Source organism: Centroberyx gerrardi, chromosome 8, assembly GCF_048128805.1.
Source record: "Centroberyx gerrardi isolate f3 chromosome 8, fCenGer3.hap1.cur.20231027, whole genome shotgun sequence".
In the NCBI taxonomy this organism is placed as follows: domain Eukaryota; kingdom Metazoa; phylum Chordata; class Actinopteri; order Beryciformes; family Berycidae; genus Centroberyx; species Centroberyx gerrardi.
The window spans coordinates 2,116,428-2,138,923 of NC_136004.1; the positions used below are offsets into that span (position 1 = coordinate 2,116,428).

At 40.3% G+C, this 22,496-nt stretch overlaps 1 protein-coding gene across 2 annotated transcripts in view; it reads right to left on the bottom strand.

Annotated features, from left to right (window-relative positions):
- The window catches only part of npr3 (natriuretic peptide receptor 3), a 56,351-nt gene extending 38,131 nt beyond the window's left edge, over nucleotides 1-18,220 (bottom strand). For both annotated transcript variants that reach the window (XM_078285435.1, XM_078285434.1), the window contains exons 1-3: nucleotides 17,223-18,220; nucleotides 5,459-5,581; nucleotides 5,018-5,193 (exon numbers count right to left, since the gene is read on the bottom strand). In XM_078285435.1, coding sequence (XP_078141561.1) covers nucleotides 5,018-5,193; nucleotides 5,459-5,581; nucleotides 17,223-17,886 — 963 coding nt within the window. In that variant the 5' untranslated portion in view covers nucleotides 17,887-18,220. The remainder of the gene's footprint in view (nucleotides 1-5,017; nucleotides 5,194-5,458; nucleotides 5,582-17,222) is intronic.
- Between the last annotated feature and the right edge of the window lie 4,276 nt (nucleotides 18,221-22,496).

Sequence of the window (22,496 nt, forward strand, 5' to 3'; positions counted from 1 at the left end):
TGGTGTTGCGGACTGTGGCGCTTGCTGTGGCGCTTGCTGTGGGTTGGTTGGCTTATGGGGCGCTTTTCACGGGCCTCGCGGTCGGGCTGTTCCTGCGGGGGCTCGATGGGGTTTGGATCGGGCATTTTTGCTGGCCGGTCTGTTGGATGCGGTGCTCGTCTCTGCTGACTCATGCTACCTCTTGGTACCTCTTGGTGAAATCTTCCGCAGTTATGGTATTAAATTTCACTGTTACGCGGACGATACTCAAATTTACATACCAATTAGACCTGACGACCGCTTACAACTTTCAAACCTAGAATTATGCCTAATCGCTGTCACCAATTGGATGTCACTAAACTTCTTGCGACTAAACGCCAACAAAACTGAGATGCTAGTTGTTGGCCCAAAAACCCATCTACCTCTTGTTTCAGACCTTACTCTAAATTTTGGGGATTGCTTAATTACCCAGAGTCCCACAGTTAAAAACCTTGGCGTTACGTTCGACTCAGCTCTCTCATTCGATGCTCACATTAAGGAAATCACTAAGATAGCATTTTTCCATCTTCGTAATATCTCGAAAATTCGCTCCCTACTAAACACGGCGGATGCTGAAACCTTAATTCACGCTTTTGTTTCATCAAGACTCGATTATTGTAATGTTTTACTCTCTGGCCTACCTAACTGTAGTATTAAAAAACTACAACTTGTGCAAAATGCTGCTGCCAGAATACTAACCAGAACTAGAAAATTTGACCACATTACTCCTATCCTAACCTCCCTTCACTGGCTCCCAATTCAAGCCAGATCTGACTTTAAGGTGCTTCTGTTAGCTTATAAATCGTTACATGGGCTTGCACCATCATATCTACCTTCTTCTGTACGTGTGTGTGTGTCTGGGTGTGCTGTGTGTGTGTACGCGGCTTCCTCTCTCTCCTCCTCTCTGACTCCAGGTCAGTGTTCTACCTGGCAGTGACGGGTGCTGCCCTGGCTCTTCGTCGTCAGTGCTGCCTTGCTCTTCCTTTCCGCTGCTCCCTCCTGGACGCTGATTTACGACTGCTGCCCTCGCTCCTTTACTGCTGGCCTCAGCCCTCCCCCACCGCCGCATGCTCCTCCCCTTCTTTTGTCTCTCTCTGTTTTCTCTTGTCATCATTGTTGCCCATGACTCTGTCAATGTTTTGCCCGGCACCTATTGCACGCTAAGCCGTCCCGGGGGGGGATCCCTATCTGCCTCAGCCCGCCCAAGGTTTCTTCCAAATTTTTTCCTGGGAGTTTTTCCTTGTGTGCATTTAGGGTCTAAGGCTGGGGTGCCGGGTAGGTTAGGCTATATAGAATAGGTAGATTGTTTGTCTCGCTAAATCTGCTCCTACCTACCTTGTGTTTTTCATCATGCTGTCCTACAAAATTTTGTTTACCACTGATTGTGTTTAGTTAGACCTAGCTAGACACACTCTCTGTAAAGCCCTCTGAGACATGCTTGTGATAAAGGGCTATATAAATAAATAAACTTGACTTGACTTGACTTGACTCGTCGGTCGGTTGCTGTTTTGGGGGATGGGGCTGTCTCCATGCGTGGGGTTGCCGGGAGGCTGGGGATTTCGGTTTGATGCTGCCCTGGTGGATTGGGACTCTTGAACGGCAGTGCACTTGTACCTGTATCTCCATTGTATTGCTCTCTTGTGGTTAGGCACACACTTTTATGTAAAGTTCCATCTGTTCTTAAATTGTATCTCTGTTTGATTTGTTTGTTTGTTTGTAGTTGTATTTGCTCTTATATGGCCTTTTATTCCTATTTTTATTATTTTGTATTTATCATTCAGCTCTATTATTTATGTAATTTGTGGTAGTTTTACATCACTGTCTCCTTGGGTTTTATTGTATGTAAAGCACTTTGTAAACATTGTTTTTAGAAAAGTACTATACAATGCTATACAAATAAAGTTATTATTATGTAATTTGGATGGAAGGAAGATTTGCATCTTCATGGCATGTGTTCTCACTACTCTCTCTCTCTCTCTCTCTCTCTCTCTCTCTCTCTCTCTCTCTCTCTCTCTCTCTCTCTCTGAACTTGCACTCCTTCTCTGCAAGCTCTGCAAGACTACTGCCATCAATGACATGCAGCATTTACACTCTTTCCTTTCTCAACTCTTTAAGCAAGTCAGAGGCTTGCAAGTACAAATAAAATCAGCACAAACACACTGCTTGTCAGGATTTTTCAGAATGTTTCTGTTAATAGGTCTAATTAGAGCAATTAATATGGTCTCTGGAGGCTATTTTTCAAGCTACAACTTGTCTGCCTCTTGATGACGCACATAAGATGACGTATGGTGGGGAAAGCCTGCAGTGCAACCACTCTACAGCACCCACAATTCATACTGTACTGCAAACAGAGTAGAGCCCAACTAACATTTTAGTCAAATAGGGCAAGTCCGTTGATCTGGAAATCGAACCCATTCTGATCTACATTCTTGACTAAATTCAAAAGACTGGATACTGCTTGCTTTTTAAAGCCAAACTCAGGACTTACTGTATATACTGTAATAATAGAGTTGTAATACAACACACCCACCTACTGGTTGGGACTGCATGTAAATATTTGCAATATAGCAGTTTGTTTATATGAGATGTTCTGAAGAGAGGCTCTGCAATGTGAAGGCCTGAGATCCCATGAAGGAATCATGTGGCCTTTATGTCTCTCCTCCCAGTGAAAACTAGTTAACTGACTGTAATTTCAGCAGTGGGGTGTCTTTGCATGTGATGGGCGGAACAGGTTTTTTTGTTGGAAGGGTTAGGGCACATTAGTGGCTTGAGTCAATCTCTCGTCAGTTTGACCGTCTGGTATCATACACACCGTTCCCATATCGTCCAAGACACCTTCCCATTTCCAGGAATGAAACTTTTTTTATAATCTATATGTTTGACTTGACAAATACTGACTGCTAAGTGTAAAGTTAACTGCTGTTTGTGATCTAATTACAGCTCTGCCAATGAGGTATCTCCAAACATTTTTACAGAACACTGTTAACATTTCAATGTAACATAAGGTGCTGTTTATAATTATAACAATCACAAGATAATCAATTCCAAATTGATTAATATAATAAATCAGTTTGGAATTGACTTGTACCGCCTCACCTTAGTCAAGATTTATGAGAGCTCACAAACAACTGAATAATATATCAGTCTGACAAACAAGCTCAGCTCTTTGTCCTATGCCCCCCAATTGTGCCTCCTCTGAAGTTTGTAGTTTCTGTGACTGTACCTTGCATTTATGTGACAAACAAATTGGGAATTAGCAGTCTCAGAATTCCCTGGCATCGACCTTGCGCATGGGAACATTCCCTGCTATCAGCTCTTACCTAAGAAAGAATTATCACATTCCTTAATAAATGATGCCACCACTCTCCCCCTTCAAGATAGTCACTGATTCAGTATGGATCAAAACACACACACTTAGTGACAGTAGCATAGCCAGGATTTTGTAACCTACAAGTGAGAGACATTGTAGAAGATGAAAATGCAAAAAATGTTGCATAATGTCTCAGTTCACCTACTCAAAATAAGTGTTTTATACAGAAGACCGCTGCTTCCATGTCTTTACAGCAAATCGCAAATTAACGGCACATTTGACTCACCTGATCCCAGTGGATTGTTATTATATCAGGATTGCTAAAAGTAACGTTAATGTTAATGTTTGTAGTAAAGAGAATATGGCCTACCTTTGTTGTCTGCAGCAGCTAGAGCTGTAAGCCAGCTCTAGATAAGTTTGTTTAGACACTGATGCTAGAGAGCTACTACATATGAGGCTACCAGAGGGCCTATTCACACTTGATTCACATAAGAGGGAAAAAAAGCAACGTATGGACATTTTACAGTTTTACAAATAACATTTAATTCATTTATTAATTTGAGGAGATTCGAGGTTATACTGACTCTTGAATCTTGCACATCCGCTAGATCATAACAACTTTGGCACTATATTTAAGAATAAACTTATTTGTTTTGGACATTGTCACTGGCCATGCAGACAACAAACTTGTTGGTTTGTTTCACTTTCCTCAAGTAAGTGTGCCACTGTGCTTCTTTATAGCACTAGAGAGCTCCTTTTAGCCAGGTATTGAGCTGCAGCTGTCAGCATCCCCATGGGGGCTCTATTAACTTTGCGTGGTTGATTCAACCATGACGATTCGTCAACCACTGTTTGTCTTGACATGATATCTCCAACTACCTCTAATGAGCTAAGATAAATCGGTCTATGAGTTTTTAGTGTGCGGCAAACCTAACTGCCCATGGATGATGTCTCCCACTGTTTGGGTTTACAAAATTCTTGGTGGCTATTCAGTGCCTGCTGGCAGGCAAGGATTTGGACAAAGCCAATAGCAATATATCCACCTCTCCCTAAAAGAGGATTTCTTTCAGAGTTCCACCCACAAGATGAACCTGGTCCCTGACTTAGGGGCCAAATGAAGGCATGGCTGGGACAAATCAATTAGCCTTGTCGATTTACACAACCACCTAACAAAGTTTCTCAGTTAAAGTCTTGAAGTCTTTAGATACAATGAAACAACTTTGACTCTGAGGGCGACTCAGTTTCATGGTTATTTGAAAAGGCTGGAGGTCAGTATGTGTGTCTCTAACTGCAAATTCTCATTAGAAATTCAAATAGAACTTACTTGCTGACTCAAGGTAAATGGTTGCAGTGCCACCTAGTAAAATTAAATATTGTCGAGTCAGCAACTGCTATTTCAATTACTAATGAGGATTTACAACATTTATACACACCAGTGAACATAGTACAGCCAAAAATGATGATCTGCTTTTACTTATGTCTTATGTCTTTTATCTCTTATCTCTATAGCAACCTCCACAAACACAAAAAAGTTGATATTTTCAACGCAAATTTTAAGCAAAGGAGGAATGCTACTTGAGAGAAAAGGTCAATTTTACTATTCTGAAGTAAATACTGTTCACTTTTTCTGTCGCATTCTAGGCCCAGTTAATAAATTGTTTTGCTGTAAGGTATCCCAAACTTACGTACACTTCCACAGTCTTTGCAGTCGTGGAACCCTGCTTTCTGGATGGACTTTTTCACTTCCATGGAGAAGTTCTCAAACTCAGGCTTGACTGTCCTGAGCAGCGTCACGGTGTTGAGGGAAGCATAGGCTTTCCTCACTTCGCTGTCATACTTGTCTCCTCTCTTCCAGGAGCCATTGCCTACAAATTAATTGGACAGGGAGAGAAGAGGGCATACATTCCAAATTTATGCCGCAACACTTGTTTAATCACAAAATGCATCCACCATGTATCAGTACCTAAAGCTAAATTGAGGACACCTAAGGTATCAATGCTGAGCTAGCTGGCTCCATAAATAGATATATTTATCCCAGAGGACTACAGAGAAAATAGTGATAATTCAGTTGGATTTTCATAGTTATTTTAGCTTGGAACATCTGCGCATGTCAAAGTAATGTTACTTTACCGTAAGAGGAGGCATTGAAGAGTTCAATGCTGAAGAAGATGTAATTGCCGTTGGTCAGCCGTCGTCTGTGGGCAGCCAACATGATCTCTCGTATTATGTCTGCTCCCGTGCACATGATCACCACTACAGTAAAATGACAGTCAAATGTGGTTATAGTCATCAGCTGAAATTCATAGTATATAGAGTCATAAACTAAAATAAAAAAAAATATCTCACTGGAATGTTTGCAAATAATTAGGTTATTAAAAAAAAATTGCGTCACAATATACAGGAGAACTTTCATCTAATGAGTGCATCTTATGAATGAATAAGCTGTAACAGTTATTCAAACCAATTCCAAATATGCGATAGCCCAGATGTATAATGATAGTAGCCACCTGGCATGATGTAATTTTCTCCTAGACCTCCTGGACCACAGTGCACTGCTTACCAAGCAACAGTTTCTAAACTATCCTGAATGGGTTTTGACATGTGGAAGCTTTGCAGTGTAGGACATGTAATGCTGTCAATCTAGGAAGACAGCATCTGTGCGCACTAAGTCTTAAATTGTTGTTTTTTCAACTTAAATGTATCATAATGTATTCTTGACTGATCAGAACAATGGGTGAGTTAAGTACATGAAAACAAAATCAGTTAGTCCAGAATCAGCAGTTAGACTAGAAGACCATCCACTATCATTCCTGAAATAAAATGAGCTATTTCTCTCATTGTTTAAGGGTCACTAACTGAGACTAATTTGCCTTTGCGCTTCTGCTTATATTTTTGGTCCCACTTAAAACAATAAATTGGTTGAACATGTTTGACTGGTAATGCTTCCAATACCTTCCATGAGACTGAAAACCTTTTTCTCCCATGACATTGACGCTCAGTGAAACTAATTCAAGGCAGCCCAGAATTAAGACACCAGATTCACAGGTTAAAGTATGATGTAATTCTTAAATTCTGATTGGCAACCCTTGTATTTAGCACTCCTGGGTACTAAACAAAAAATGTGGATGCAGTTGTTTGTACCAAGCCCACATTACCTGACACTGGAACAAAGCCCTCTCTGTTTGCTTTGAAAAGTGAAATGTGTTGAGGGTCAGTGGGCACAATGTTCATACAATTCTAAACACAATGTGGCATTATTATGATTGCAAAGAACATAGCAACAACCGCATGCAAGAACAACTGTCTGTCTGCTAAATAAGATCAGCAAAGCCCAATTCCTCAAGCCCTACTACCCATATTCCAAGAGGCTTTGCAGAGGAAGACACTGAAGAGTGTCAATGACAATGAGGGAAAAAGAATCCTCCATGGTTTCATATGTACCATTTCATTAGAATACTCTTTGTGTATACCTACAAATGATTTAGCCCTAGCCATCTGCCCCTAATAGAGTCTTTAATGTGATACAACACCTACTATGCTACTAATGGTGGCAATGCAATACAGATTACATAAATGATTCCCTTTTGGAGTTTATGTCCCTAAATATCAACTGTAAAACTGTCTCACACTGGGTTGATATAAATGTTTCCCTTGGTGTGCCAGGAATTAAAAATAAACAAACCAACAAAACAAGCAGCCAGATAAACAAGGGGTGCAATTGAAAATAACCCCAGTGTCCCTGTTAATAAGGAAGATTCAGAGTCTTGCTGGAACATTCCTCACATCTCTGTCACTTTAACACACCTCCTGAAATATCCCTTGAGTCAGTGGGACAAACTTCACCTCAGTCCTGCCAGCACTATAGCACCCTTTAATTACACTGAGCTCTACACACACTACTGGCCCTGTGTGTGCTCTCCGACCCATTCCATGGGGTAGCACTTGCAGCCAGCAATATTTCAAAAATCCTGGATTTTCCCTCTTGCTAGGGCACTGATGCGAGTTACAAATGAGCTCAGGAATGGGGCAGCACATGGGCACAGATACTGAGAGCCCACAGTGCATTTTATGTGCCCTGGGTTCGCCATAAAATTGTAGAGCTAGTGCATATGCAATTAGGGGACTTTTGTGCCAATTTGTAATGCCATTGCTACTGAAATGAGGATTTATGTTCTCGGGTCTTTCTACAGCTTGGCAGAGTGGTGAATAGAGTAGAGAAGGTACAGTGATGTGGAGGAAGCCTCCCTTTAAAATGATGACATTTTGGTTGACTGTTCCACTTAGAAAGGAGCCAAACCTTGTACATAAGATACTATTGATTAATTAACCGATTGCCTGATGAACTGAATGATTGACTGACATACTAGGTGAATGATTGATGAAATTGCTATTTATTGTAATCAATAGCCTACTCCTAAGTTGATTACTGAGTATCATTGGCCAGATAGAGAGCTTTAAACATTTGTGGCCATACAGTAAAAGCAAGTCATTGACCTAAAACTATGCTGGACCTCAAGGGGAGTTCTCTCTAAACACAAAGACTTTATACAGGCTCAGGACGGGAGTGCACGTCTCCAGAGGATTCGCATCAGAAATGGACCAATCACAAGAGAGGCGCTCCATTTTCCCTTCTACGTGGTCGCTTGTGTGCTGAATATTGTACAGTTGATGGTAAAAAATAAGTTGTTGATGAGGACCTTTTTATCAGCAAAGCATCAGATGCTGATAAAGTGATATGAACATCTACTAAAGATGCAGAAAAGATGCAGAAAAGAAGCATTTGAACTGCTTGTAGGAGAGTCGCCTGAAAATTTCGTGTTTGTTTTATTCTGATAATCATGGATATAGTAATATGCTGTCACATTGCAAAAATACATTGCATTCAAAATCATTTTGTGGTCTATATGACAAGCTTCAGCATAAATAATATTATAACTATAATTATTATAATAATATCTTATCTGATGTCACACATCTTTGTACATATTATGTTAAGCCTAAAAATTATCAGGGAGGATAGAGAGGTTTTCATCATTAATGGACAATGGCCCATTATCTTAAAAAACAAAATAAATTCCTCAGTAAATCTTGCAATACTTATTCAAGATTTGTTGTATCTGGTGCCTATGAAGCTATGTCAGTGCTCATATTTGTGTTTTCATTCCATGAACTTCAGTTGTGCTTCATGATATGCCATGGCCTGTGCAACATGTTCAAAATGGAAAAATAACACAAGGCCATGATAATAACACAGACATTGCAAGTAGGTTATGAATCAAAAAGACGTCAGCTTCGCTGGAAAAGGTCCCAATGACGTCTTGATCTTTGATGAGAAGATCCTTAACCTAGTACACCTGAGGCTATACAAGCTAAAACCTACTGGCAACAGAGCTCCAATCACTTGCAATTTGATGATTGAGCAGTGCAAGGAAGATGTAATATATTCCATTAGTAGGAGCTAATGTAAAATTTGGTTGCTTCTCCAAAACAAAATTGAAAAATAAGCATGCAGGTTCATGTTCACTCTAAGCTTGGGTTTTCTGATCACATGGTTTTGGTGATGTATCTGAAAATACCACAACATGCCTCTGTGCCACATAGCAATACTGTAACCTGACAATGTACACATTGTGCAGCAATGGGTTTAAACTTTGAAAAAATACTACACACGAAAATAATGACGCTATAAACTCACGAGCATTAAGGTATTTGTGGATTTTGTGCTACAGATGTGGAAGTGACAGAATGATTGACGATGAGGAGTCTGCAGTGCAGTCAGATCTGACCTGATTGCCAAGCCACTGGTGAGGATTGGTTGGATGATCACTTTTGGCAAAGCTTAGAAATGCAACACTATCATATAAAATATGAAGTCCTTAATTAAAATATGAAGTTTCCCAAATGTAGCGTTAGGGAATAAAAGCAAGAGAAAGTATGGATTATTTAGATTGGTTATTTAGTCAAATACACACACACACAAAAGTGTGATTTTGTCACTTGTCCTTGAATGACATTTTTGTTGCAAGCCCCAATCAAATATGTGCTGAAGCAAGCAAATACTTTTGTGCCTCTCCACCCTAAAGTTGCTCAATTGTGCTTAAGTGAAAAGCCTTACAACCTTTGCTGAAACCCTTCAAACCTCACAATGAAGTACCTGGCATGCCCGGAATACTAATTCCCATGCCACCCGGTGCACTTTGTGGCTCTGCACCATTTAGCATGTATAATATATGCTAATTTATACAACAACCATTTCTGTAATATATGGTAATGTAATCGGGAACTGTTATGACTACAGGATTGCAGCCAACAAGGTGGTTATCGGTCTTGAAGAGCCATCGCAAACACTAGTACAGCCTTGACATACACTTATACCTAAGTGAATCTTCCCAGCCTCGGGTCAACAAAGTATGGTGCTGTCAAGTCAACAGGACTGTCTTGCTCATATTGCCTTCACACACAAAGTACTGTATATATGCACAATTTCACTACGCAGCTGCCAAGAAGAATTTTGCATCATTTGCTGAGATAGTACTTAAGACCTTGAAGAATCACTATGTAAACGGTGTACAGAAACTTTGTAAGAAATGCCAGAACAGGTTTGGGGCTGTATAGCTGGAGGCGTGCATAGGGTTTCCTCCCCAGTTATGGAATTCAGGCCAGTGGTTATGCAGCATTCAGTACAAAGTACCATTTGAAGAGCTTTCATCCAAAACACTAAATGCATTTTTTTTTAATTATTACTACCTGGCATTCATGACTCAAAAAAAAAAAGATTTTGCAAGGTCTTAAGTTAGTTAAAAACTGAAATATTCATAAATAGTTTAACTTTCTAGCAACAATAATGTTATTGGTCATTTACCATGTAAAGCAGTTTGTAACTTTGTTTTAAGAAGTGCTATAGAAATAAAGTTAATAATAATAATAATAATAATAATATTGTTGTTGTTATTATTCTTGTTGTTATTATTAATTATTATTATTATTATTATTAGACCGGGTCTTACGTTTTTCAAATGAGTGATATCTCATTTTGGGGGGATAGTGCCACTATATGACGTGTGCATGTTTTGGGGTTATGAGGATGTCATGTCTTTTATAATAAGGGATTTCACTGGAAATCTCTTGGCAGATTTAAAATTGGTCTTATATTCTTAAATAGTCCATTTGAAGGACTATCATCCTGTCATTCATAGTCTGGCAAATGATACAGAATAAGGTAATAACAGTGTTCAAGGTACTTGCATCGACTGTAAATGCTCTCCTTATCATGCACCAGGCTTTGAGCGTAGGCTAGGTCACAGCTCTAGGCTTGGCCACATATGGAGAGAGGCAGTCCCATCTTATTCACTTGCTCTCTATCCGTCTGTCTGTTTGTTGGCAGTTTTTGGGCCCCACCATTCCAAAGCCATACTAACAATTCCAAGCAGCCAACCCATGAGGCTCCTCTCTTCAGTCTGCCGCCCATAGACATGAGAGGATGGCTCCATGCAAATAGGAGACAGGATGTTATGTAAGCCTGTCTGAATGATGAGGAGTGGGGGTGCCCATCAAGAATTTCCCTTCAATGCCTGTTCAAAGCCTACGATATGAGGCCTGGACTGGGTGGCTTTGGATTATTTTTCAGAATGTGGCTTGACCTTGGGTCTGCAGGAGACAATGGACTGAGTTAATGGGCAAATCTTTTGACATCAGGGGCCTGTCTCATGAAGGAAGATTAGTGTGTGTGTGTGTGTGTGTGTGTGTGTGTGTGTGTGTGTGTGTGTGTGTTAGTGAGCTAACTTTGGGCTTAACCCTGGCTTTTCAGTCTCAAATCGGTGGCTCACGTTATAGCGGGGTGATCACCGTGGCAAATTAGGCCGCACAGCTACTTTCATTCGGAGCAGGTTACGTACAGGCTATCGGAACCAAATTTAGAAAAAGCCAATCAACTCTCTGGAAAAATGGCATCATCACTCCCAGAGGATGCCGTGGCCTTTTTTTTTAAATAACTTTTATTGCAACAATTTCATCTCCAAAACCAGATATGAACAAAAACATTACAATCAAAGTCAGACTCAGTCTCAGACTCAGTCTCACTATCTGACTCAGATAGAGAGGACTGTTCACAGGGCAACCGTGTTTAGAGACTTTCTTGCTTTCCCTAATGATTTATTAGGTCAGAGATATAGCCTAATAAATGTATGCAGTGTTTCCAGACCATTTGCCCACTCCGGCTATAAAAGCAGGCAGCTTACATTCATTGACTGCAGTTATCAACAATGAATGAAATTTACTGTTGCATATTGAGCGTGCTTAAATTATTTCATATGATTCCTGAGACTGATTTATGCAATATATTGCACCTATATGTCATCACAGCACCCCTGAGGAACATGAGGCGACTTTGTGAATAGAAAATCTTTTCACAGCCTCAGTGTGAGGACACAATATTGTATCAGTGAATATGCCTACTGTGCCTTAATGACGGGCGGTGATAAGCCTTTTTATTTACGCATTTACACTATCTGCAATTTTCCTCCTGCAATCCTCTCTACCTTTGGCAGCAATGTTACTTTTCGCTGTTACAGTGTTTTTGTATTGCTCATATTTATTCATTATAGTTTGTTCTTCTTGAGAGAAGAATATTAATGTTAGCAATCCATTTCTTTCCCATACCCACTTTCCGGGTCTAGTTAATATGTTAGAATTGTCAGCAACATCTACATAATCCCGCAATTATTCATAGTTTATTGCTTTTATTGTTTGATTATTTTCTACTATTTTTATTGCTTCTTTTTATATTCTAATTGTAGAATCACAGTAGCCTACTTTTGCCGTCGCAACGACCTAATTTCCCCACAGTGATCAATAGCTTCATCTTATCTCATATTAAATACGCTGATCTGGGTCTGTTATGTGTTACAAACCCTGCCTCTTTCATGTGAACGTGCTCATAGCTGGATAGGTACTTCCTGGGTTGACAGTCTGAGCCAGCTGATTAACAGCTTCGTGAGACCGGTTGTCCAGGATTGCCATCATTAGGTTTTGTCAGGCCAGCTAACGCAAAGAAACCCTGGGTATGTTAAGCTTCCTTAGTTCGTAGCATACCCCCCAGTTATCTGGGATTGCCATTGTTAGGTTTTGTGAAGCCAGCTGTCACAAAGATATGTTGAACTCGCCTTGTGAGACAGGCCCCAGGGCAAAGCCAAGAAAAACAGTGGCACAGATGAAGCTGTCCGGCCCCCAGAGGAGACGTCCTCTTTTTGGTGAGAACAACAACAGGGGCCAGCATCTTGCCACAATACGAAAGGATTGGCAATTGAATGGCTTTATGTTTGTGGCATGGGGAGAACATGAAGTGGCATGTGTTCAAGAGTGTTCAGGCTCTGAAACATAGTAATGAGATACGGTATGGAGCTTTTTTCCTATCTTTAATCAAGAGCGTGGTCAATTTCAATTTGAGAGCATGATTTATTGATTTCACGTTCAGATTTTGTAATGCTTTCCCTCAAACCCTGCCCTCGCACTCAAATATCTCCTGCTTGCACTTAGATTTGCTCTGCTTCTGCTCAAACTGTATGCTTGCACTCAGATATAATGTTGCTTGCACACAGATTTCCTGCGCTCCAGCTTCAGCCCTTCTCCTCGCACTCAGGCTGCTTCTGTGCGCTCGTGAAACGTCTGCTCTCGGATTTCTGCTCTGCTCTCGGATTTCTGCTCTGCTCTCGGATTTTTTGTGTAACAACCCTGTCAAAATTCCCCAACCAATGGAATGCCAAGTGTAGTGTTGACCAATGAAATGATCCCTGCCTCGTTGCGGGTGCGTTCGCTTTACTTCTTAGAGCGTCCCGTACGGGCGGTTACTGTTTAACCGGGTTCATCCACTCCCGCCCTCCGGGGCTTTATTAAATACGACTTTTGGAATAAAAGGACAGTTAATGTATATACCAGCGCCCGTACTTTTTCGTTTACTATAATAGCTACATAAAATAGTAGCCGTATAGCACACCGGCCTCCCGTCGGTGTGCTAGAGGAGAAAACAACGTCACCTTCATGACTCAGGAGCGGGAGTCTTGCGGATCACTGGCCAATATGGACCGCCAAAGTCAAGGACCTCAAGTAAGTTTTTTATTTTAATGGTGCTATTACTTCCTTCAAATTGAATTGGTTAAGTCATATTTGCGGCATAAGAATACATCCATGATAATATGCTTGGCTTTCAAGTGTTGTACGTTATGGGAACATTGTTGCTAGGCAACTAACAACAAAATGGACGCCGCCGTGTTTCATTTTTTTCCTGTATTTTAGTGTTTAGGAATGGGAAAAGTACCAACAGCAAAAGTAACCAGCTAACACATTAAGACAGTAGAAAACAAAAGTAAATTCAATGAGCAACTACATTTTAAAAACGCAGTTGGTGTGTTGTGTATATATCCTTCTCTTCAAATGATGTTTACCGTTGCTGTGTCAAAGTCTGCTCTATCAGAAAGGTTTCACATATTGGAAATACGGTAAACACGTCCCCACTTGCAGGTATCATATCTGTAACATATCTACAATTAAATCAGTTACATTGCAGACATTAAGCACTAGCTTTCCAGTGGAACAACGAGGGGTCTGTTACTGTTAAAGCTGAGGAAATCCTTAAATTGTGTCACAGATATTATTCCAATTTATTCCAATCTCAGTTAATGCTACAGCGTGATTACTGGAGATTGAGATACACATTTAGCTACTCATAATTTCTCTGGGTTTGACTGGGTTTATAAGCATTAATTAATGGCTTCATTCATTTTTAATAAATCATTTACTAATGCTTTGAAAATCATTTAGAAGTCATTAATAGGCAATGTAACTGATTTAATTGTAGATATGTTACAGATATGAATATGATACCTGCAAGTGGGGACGTGTTTACCGTATTTCCAATATGTGAAACCTTTCTGATAGAGCAGACTTTGACACAGCAACGGTAAACATCATTTGAAGAGAAGGATATATACACAACACACCAACTGCGTTTTTAAAATGTAGTTGCTCATTGAATTTACTTTTGTTTTCTACTGTCTTAATGTGTTAGCTGGTTACTTTTGCTGTTGGTACTTTTCCCATTCCTAAACACTAAAATACAGGAAAAAAATGAAACACGGCGGCGTCCATTTTGTTGTTAGTTGCCTAGCAACAATGTTCCCATAACGTACAACACTTGAAAGCCAAGCATATTATCATGGATGTATTCTTATGCCGCAAATATGACTTAACCAATTCAATTTGAAGGAAGTAATAGCACCATTAAAATAAAAAACTTACTTGAGGTCCTTGACTTTGGCGGTCCATATTGGCCAGTGATCCGCAAGACTCCCGCTCCTGAGTCATGAAGGTGACGTTGTTTTCTCCTCTAGCACACCGATGGGAGGCCGGTGTGCTATACGGCTACTATTTTATGTAGCTATTATAGTAAAAGAAAAAGTACGGGCGCTGGTATATACATTAACTGTCCTTTTATTCCAAAAGTCGTATTTAATAAAGCCCCGGAGGGCGGGAGTGGATGAGCCCGGTTAAACAGTAACCGCCCGTACGGGACGCTCTAAGAAGTAAAGCGAACGCACCCGCAACGAGGCAGGGATCATTTCATTGGTCAACACTACACCTGGCATTCTATTGGTTGGGGAACTTTGACAGGGTTGTTGCACAAAAAATCCGAGAGCAGAGCAGAAATCCGAGAGCAGAGCAGAAATCCGAGAGCAGACGTTTCACGAGCGCACAGAAGCAGCCTGAGTGCGAGGAGAAGGGCTGAAGCTGGAGCGCAGGAAATCTGTGTGCAAGCAACATTATATCTGAGTGCAAGCATACAGTTTGAGCAGAAGCAGAGCAAATCTAAGTGCAAGCAGGAGATATTTGAGTGCGAGGGCAGGGTTTGAGGGAAAGCATTACAAAATCTGAACGTGAAATCAATAAATCATGCTCTCAAATTGAAAGACCACGCTCTTGATTAAAGATAGGAAAAAATCTCCATATGCTGCACAGCTAACCTGCTCCAGAGCAGCTTCAGTTCAGGCTATCAGATCAGAACGTATAAAAAAGGCCCACCTCCTCACCAATCAGCTCTCTGGAAACATGGAGTCACCATTCCTACTGGATCCCGATATGAACAGAAACACTTCATTCAAATGAAAGTGACAAGTAATATAAAGAACTGTACAGGGGCAAACTACTGAATTAACAGTAGTAGCCATAGGCCCTCTATGCTTAGAGACCGGTAGAGCCACTTTGCTTTCTGTGCTGATTTATTATATTAGAGATAATATTTACTAGGCTACATTGGATATAACACATGTTTGTAGCATTTCCATGCCATTGACCCACTCTGGCTATAAAAGAGGGCTTCTAACAACTAGCAGGTAGCTTACATTCGTTGATCATAGTTATCAATAGTGATAGGCCTACTGTTGCATATTAAGTGCGCTGAATTCTTTCCTAGGATTCCCAACAGTGATTAATGCAATAGACTACACTCATATTCCATTGCAACAGCCCTGGGCAACATGAGGCAGACTTTGTGAATATTTTCACATTTCACATTTTCTGTTTTCATATGCCTCAATGTGAAGACACAACACTGTATCAATGAGAAGAATGAACACTGTGTCTCAATGATGGGCATGAAGAATTGTGTGTGCTTATATAATATTTCCTTTTCCCAGCTGAAATTGTATTACTTTTGCGACTGCAATGACCTAATTCAATAGATTCTATAGTTTTATCTCATATTAAATGCACTAGGCTACTCTTTGTCTGTCCATGTTGCATGTGATTGGCCGTTTGTTACAAACCCCGCCTCTTTCATGTGAACACCTCATAGCTGGATAGGTCAATTCTGGGTTAACAGAGCCAGTTGATAACCAGCTACGTGAGAATGATCGCCAATGTTAGGTAGCCTATTGTGATGCCAGCCAAGACAAAAATAGCCCGACTATGTTGAACTCGCTTTGAGAGACAGGCCCCTAGTAAAGGGAGGAGGGATTTAAGTGGACTTAAGCTCCTAACACAAAACAAAAAACCCTTAGAGGAGAAAGATATTAGGCTGCTTGCCACAGACAGAAACAGAAACCAGCTTTCAACTCTTTTCACTATCCAGTAGGCTATTTAACCTGCCAGACCGTAAAGAAGAGTTGTCTGCTGTTAAGTAACTATGGCAACAGATAGAGCCCCTGTTCTTCACAAAACATGCGGCTGAGTCATGTGTAGGCTAATTAAACAGCGGGCTGTTACTGGTTGACCAACAATAGATTAGATTGTAAATAGCGGAATGTCTCACTTATTTCATTTGCGACAGGCATGCAAGTCTTTGCACGTTAGACAGAGTATTAAAACACTAATCTGAGGCTACGGGACATGTTTACTGTGTGCCTAAAGCAGTGATTCTCAACTTTTTTCATATTAAGGACCCTAATTTTGCACACATTAGAGCCACGGACCCCCATTTGATGAGATTTTGTCTCTCAGACCCAAATCTGAGAATATTTTTATTGTTAGATATGATTTTGTCCAGAATCCCATGACTATCTGTATTGTAGTTAGAGAGATAACAGTGAAACTATGATCAAAATAGTCATTCTTCTACATTCTCTAACTGTGTTAACTTCTTGTAAATGAAATAATGGTGAAGTTTAATAATTCATCAATTTGCTGGGGACCCCTGGAACCACCTCAAGGACCCCTGGTGGTCCCCGGACCCCACGTTGAGAACCACTGGCCTAAAGCATACTCACGTGGATTCCTCACATAGTTGCAAATCTGCCCAGAATGGATATTCACTAATGTAAACTATGCATAAAACAGCACACGTTCCAGATGTCAGACAAGTGTTTAGGCAGAGGCAGGGGTGCAATAAAAAGTGTCAGGCCATTACCTTCAGTATCATAGATGTTTTGGAGGATGTCATCGGTGTCCAAACGGTCCTCTTTGGAGTGAATGGTGTACGTTTTGATGTTATATTCCGCCAAAACATGGTACACCCCTTCCAAAGTGAAGAAACAGTTCCGCTCTTCCTTGTCGTCTTCATAAACCAGCAGCGCGCTCTTCCAGGTGAAGTGCTGGAACATCGCTGTGAACGTCTCTGCCATTTTCAGGTAGGAGGGAGCAATGCGGGTCAGGTGGGAATACTCTGTGTTCTTGTTACTGAAGCCGGTGGCCAGGGCACCTGCTGAGATCACCGGGATGTTCCAGTGGGACGCCAGCCTCACCACCGCCGCCGCCGCGTATTCACACACAGGACCGAGAATCAAATCCGGCTTCTTCTCGCACGACTTGTCCACCAACGTGAATAGAGCATCATTGGCACAATCGGAGTTTTCGTACTGTATTTTGAACTGGAGCCCGGAATACTGCCCTCCGTCTTTTTTTAACCTCTGCTGTGCATAATCTATTGCCGGCGCGACTCTTGGATACGAAAAAAGGTAGGAGTTGTTTTTGGGCAAAATCACCAATACCTCTACGTCCTCGTGTATGGTGTTTGTCCTAAATGGTCTCAAGAACAGCAAAAAGTACAAACACAGTGAAATGAAGTATGGCATGATGCAACTTTAAAAGTTCAACTTAGTAGGCTATCAATAAGCGTACAATATTGGAGAGATGTTCTTCAAATGTTTCTTTTTCCAAGTTGGCTCCACTTGGTAGTGCACATGTAGCCAAAGTCGCAAACAGTAAGCCTTCCGACGTGAGTAAATAGCCTAATGTTAAATTATTGTAATTGTCTTTGAATAAGCAAAATTGTTCAAATGTAGGCTGTGTGTTTTATTCTGCATTGAGAGTTCCTTAGAAGCCTCCTGAAACTTGTTCAAAATATATCCCTTTTATCTCTCTAATTTATCCTGTTTTCCCCGGTGATTCCTCCAGTTTGAGCAGGGCAACAGCTCATCCAGCTTCCACACACGCTGGCTCCGGCCAGGAGTTTTGAAGCATCTTTTCATCATTATTCCTGCGTCATCTCAGTGCTGCCCACCTCCTTCTTAAAGAGACACGCGAGCACAGGCTTTACCCAAGCTTACAAGACTTGGAGGTAGAAAGTTAATGCAATTTTGCGCAGGTATAAAGAAAGGGAATTCAATAAATTTTGTATGCCTATAAAAAAATCTTATGAAATGTGAAATGGCTTTTTATGTGCTAGTTTTACAAGCTGCTAACATGAACACTACACATAGGCCACTATGTATATTACTGAAAGTTAGATATACTGTACATGATATACATGAAATTTAGTGAAGGAGGATGGTGTCATAGTGTGACTTTTTGATACCACAATTCAGGCTATGACAACACAGCCATCTCCTTATCCTACTAATAAGGCTAGGACAAACAAAGGGGAGATAATGAGGTATAACTTGAGGTTTGATGGGCATTCTGGTAGCTCAGCTGGCTATGGCGTGTACCATCTATTGTAATGGGATTGAACCTGGATCACAGTCTTTGCTGCATGTTATCCTCTCTCTCTTTCTCTACATTATATTTAATAAAGCCCTTTTGTCCTCGCACCATGTGTACGAGTATGGTGAAACTCTTAAGTTGTGAATATCTCTCTGGACCAATCTGACCAGGATACATTTCTGTACATTTATAGTTCCTGGTTAAACTGATCCTGACTCCCAGTTTTGATTAGCAGTGAAAAAATTGTCTCCTCTAGCTTGGAGGATGCGACACTTCTTGTTCTGACCTTTATGGAGTAGCTCAGAGGATTTTTTTTACTGAGCACCATCTGGTGGGAGTACACAAAACACAGCTCTACTCAAATGTTTCTGTAGAACATCCCTACTATTTTAAAGGTTAAATCTAACCAAGTGATTGATTTGTGTGTAGTGTCAGATTCATATTGCGAAATAATATAAACAACTCACATCATCTATGCCACAATGAATAACACACTTTAAATGCTAAAATAACAGCCCTGCATTTATCATGGCTCATCAAGATGTGTGGCAAATGAGTCTCCCATACAAGAACATTTTAGTTTGCTGGCAACTGGAGGGTAATTTATTGACATACAAGCCAGTGTTCTCCACAGCTCTCATTGCACTTAAAACCATTAAATAATTACAGTGGCTTTTATGTAATATTATGTTGGGCACAGCTCTGTGCTATCTTTATCTTAAGTGTTTAGGCTGTCCAAAATTACACCAATGAGTACAATTTGGAGATATTTCACAATTAAGGTCATTTACCTTAACTCCTAACTCTTAACCTTGTTGTCTAATTTTACAACATCTTTTAGCCGTGGGTGTAGCTTAGTCCCTGTGGGAACCTATTTACTCACAGATGCCTGATCATTTCTAGAGAATTTTCTAAGGCATAAAACTGTATCACGTACATTATGGGTCTAGCATGGGTCTATTTCGGTCTAGTCTATTGAAGAATACTTGACTACTGTTGCTGTTTTGGTTTTTTTTTGTTTGTTTTTTTAATCTGATAAAGCCGAGTTTATGCTGGGTTTATGACCACCGCTCTTTTAAATTTAATAGAGTGCTCATGTAATTGCGGCACATTGAGAGGAGTGTGCTTTGCAGTAATGCTTCAATATTCTGGTTTGGAGCAGTTACTATGTAAGATATGAACCCATCCAATGGCATAGCCTTATTATAGCTGCAAATGGGTCCAAGCTGTGAGTAGTGTTTTCCTGTCAATTCATACCACTGATCAAGGAAGGGAAACTGCAGCAGGCTTGTGTTGTCATGGTGTGAATTGGCTACTGAACATGCCAACATCTTCTCCCAGCAATCTGGTATGAGAACTATTGTGTCATAGCATCTTTAAAACAACACATTACATATAGCCAATTATTTAATTCAAAAGTTTCAACTTCACAGTTTTTATCAATAGGCTTATGCTACAGTATACATTGTGTTTATCATTTATTCCGGTTATGTTCCAACAGTGAATTTCAAATACACAGTGACCCTTTATGTTTCTCAGTAAATGACATCAAAACATGAGCCTGAATATGAATAACACTGTTCAAATCAAGTGCAGTGGATGAGTGGGAAGTGAAGGGTAAAGAGGCCTAGACATGAGTCATTGTTTGATAGATGGTGACAGCAAAGGGAGATGAAGATGCAAACATATTGAGCTCCTTTCCCATCGCAATTAAACAGTATGAGTAATGCCTATGGGAGTGGAACCACCCAGATAAATGCCAAGTGGCTTGTATTGTGTCAGTGGGTTTGGTAACAATGTCTGGCTCATACACAAGAAGAGTGTGATAGATTGACACAGATCATGTCTTTAGTGAGTGAATCCACTGGAACAGCTCAGAATTGTGATTGCACTACACAATGACTGCTCATGACTGAAGTCATTAACAAGTCTGTAAGAGCAATTCTTCACCCATTTTTATGCTGCTAGTGCCATCTGGTGGTCATTTCTTGGCCTTGGGTACTGCTGCTGTAACACATTTAATATTATTGTAACTTATGTTTTTAAAGGTATCTTCCATTCAACCACTATGATTACTACAGGTTATTAACAAGACCATGGTGACTCCTACCCAAACTGCCAAGAAGCTTGGTGTGATTCTGGACAACTGTCAGGTTTGCTTTCTACAACCAACCAGACCATTCCTTACCAGGGACTCTGATCAGCTCCTTAATCAAGCTTCATCTCATCATCTCCTGTCTGGACTAGTGTAACTGTAACTACTGTAACTCCTAGCCAGGCCTCCTAAAACAATTCATCCGCAATGCACGTCTGTAAGAACCTGGTCTGGATGCTTATCTCAGAGATCTAGCTTGACCCATAACTGAAGTGAGACGACCGATATGGCTGAAATGGGCCCTCTAGCTATATGGTGTTCTCCTACTGTGACTACCTCCCTGCCCTCAGTGACCTCACCCTGGCTGTGATCCGATAGGGTGTTGGCCTAGTATAGTCTGAATAGAGTCATCTTCCTGCCTGGACTTTGTCATCAGTGTCTGGATGGTTATAGATGTGCAGGGCCTGGGGTAACACTTAACATTCTGGTTCACAAGTTAATGTTAATTATGTAGTTAATTAATCATTGATTAACCACTAATTGATATATTAGTAAGCTACTCACTACCTCTTAGTCACTAGTAAGTAATATGCTGATAAGTGATTAAGCACTTATTAATGAATCAAGAACAATATTATTAACTAATAGTTTAATTTATAATTGTGTCACAGTTTGTATTGTATTATGTATTTATTATTACAATGTTAATGAATTATGTAGTATGTATGATCACATAAAGAAACACGGGAACATACCAGTAGTTACATGTTAGTTCCGCTAATCACACTAATAATGTGTGGCTACATTTGCTCCTCCATTGTGCAGCCCCTCGGGGAAGCCAATCTTGTGACCTACCTGATTTATTCAAAATTCTCAGAAATACTGTTTTAGTGGTTAACATAATTCTTAGTGTAATATGCATGTAATGTATTACTTACTAATAACAAAACACCCACCTGCTAAAACAATTAAATGCTAATAATCAGTACTTGTAATCATATACTACTTATATACCTGATAGAACATACAAATGTCAGTTCAGGCTAGTTGCAGACGGGGGTAAACATTATCATGATTCCCTCTGAGCAGTGTTCTCACTAAGCATTTTCAATTTCAGCCACTAGGAGGCAATCTAGTAAAACACCACTCACTCCCCAAACCCCCTAACTTCAACATTTCTAGAATAATGGCATTGGCCATATAGGGGTCCAGTGCAATGAAAATTGCATTTATCAGTTTCATGATATAATTTAACAAAGGACCTGTTAATGTAAAGTTACTCAACTTATTATAACTGTCAGCATTGTGGACATTTGAAAAACTCTCCTGGTTTTCAACAGAATCAAACATATTTAGAATTCCAGTCTGCTTCCTGGTGTAAATGACGTCACCTTCACCCAGGTTCCAACACTGGATATTTGTTCCCCAAAGATAGAACTATTGGCATGCAGTGGAAGGGAAGGTCTAACCACCCAAATCTGAGAAAAATGAAGCTCATTGTCTTAGAAATCAACATCAATATTTGAAAGTTGAAAGTCTGAAAGTTGAAATCATTGCAACCAGGTGACGTCATTGCAATAAAACACTTCTGAAGGTTTTGTGAAGGTACTTTAGTTCTTGTCAATGTCTACGCAGCAGAGCCAAAGGCAAGCAATTAAAATATTT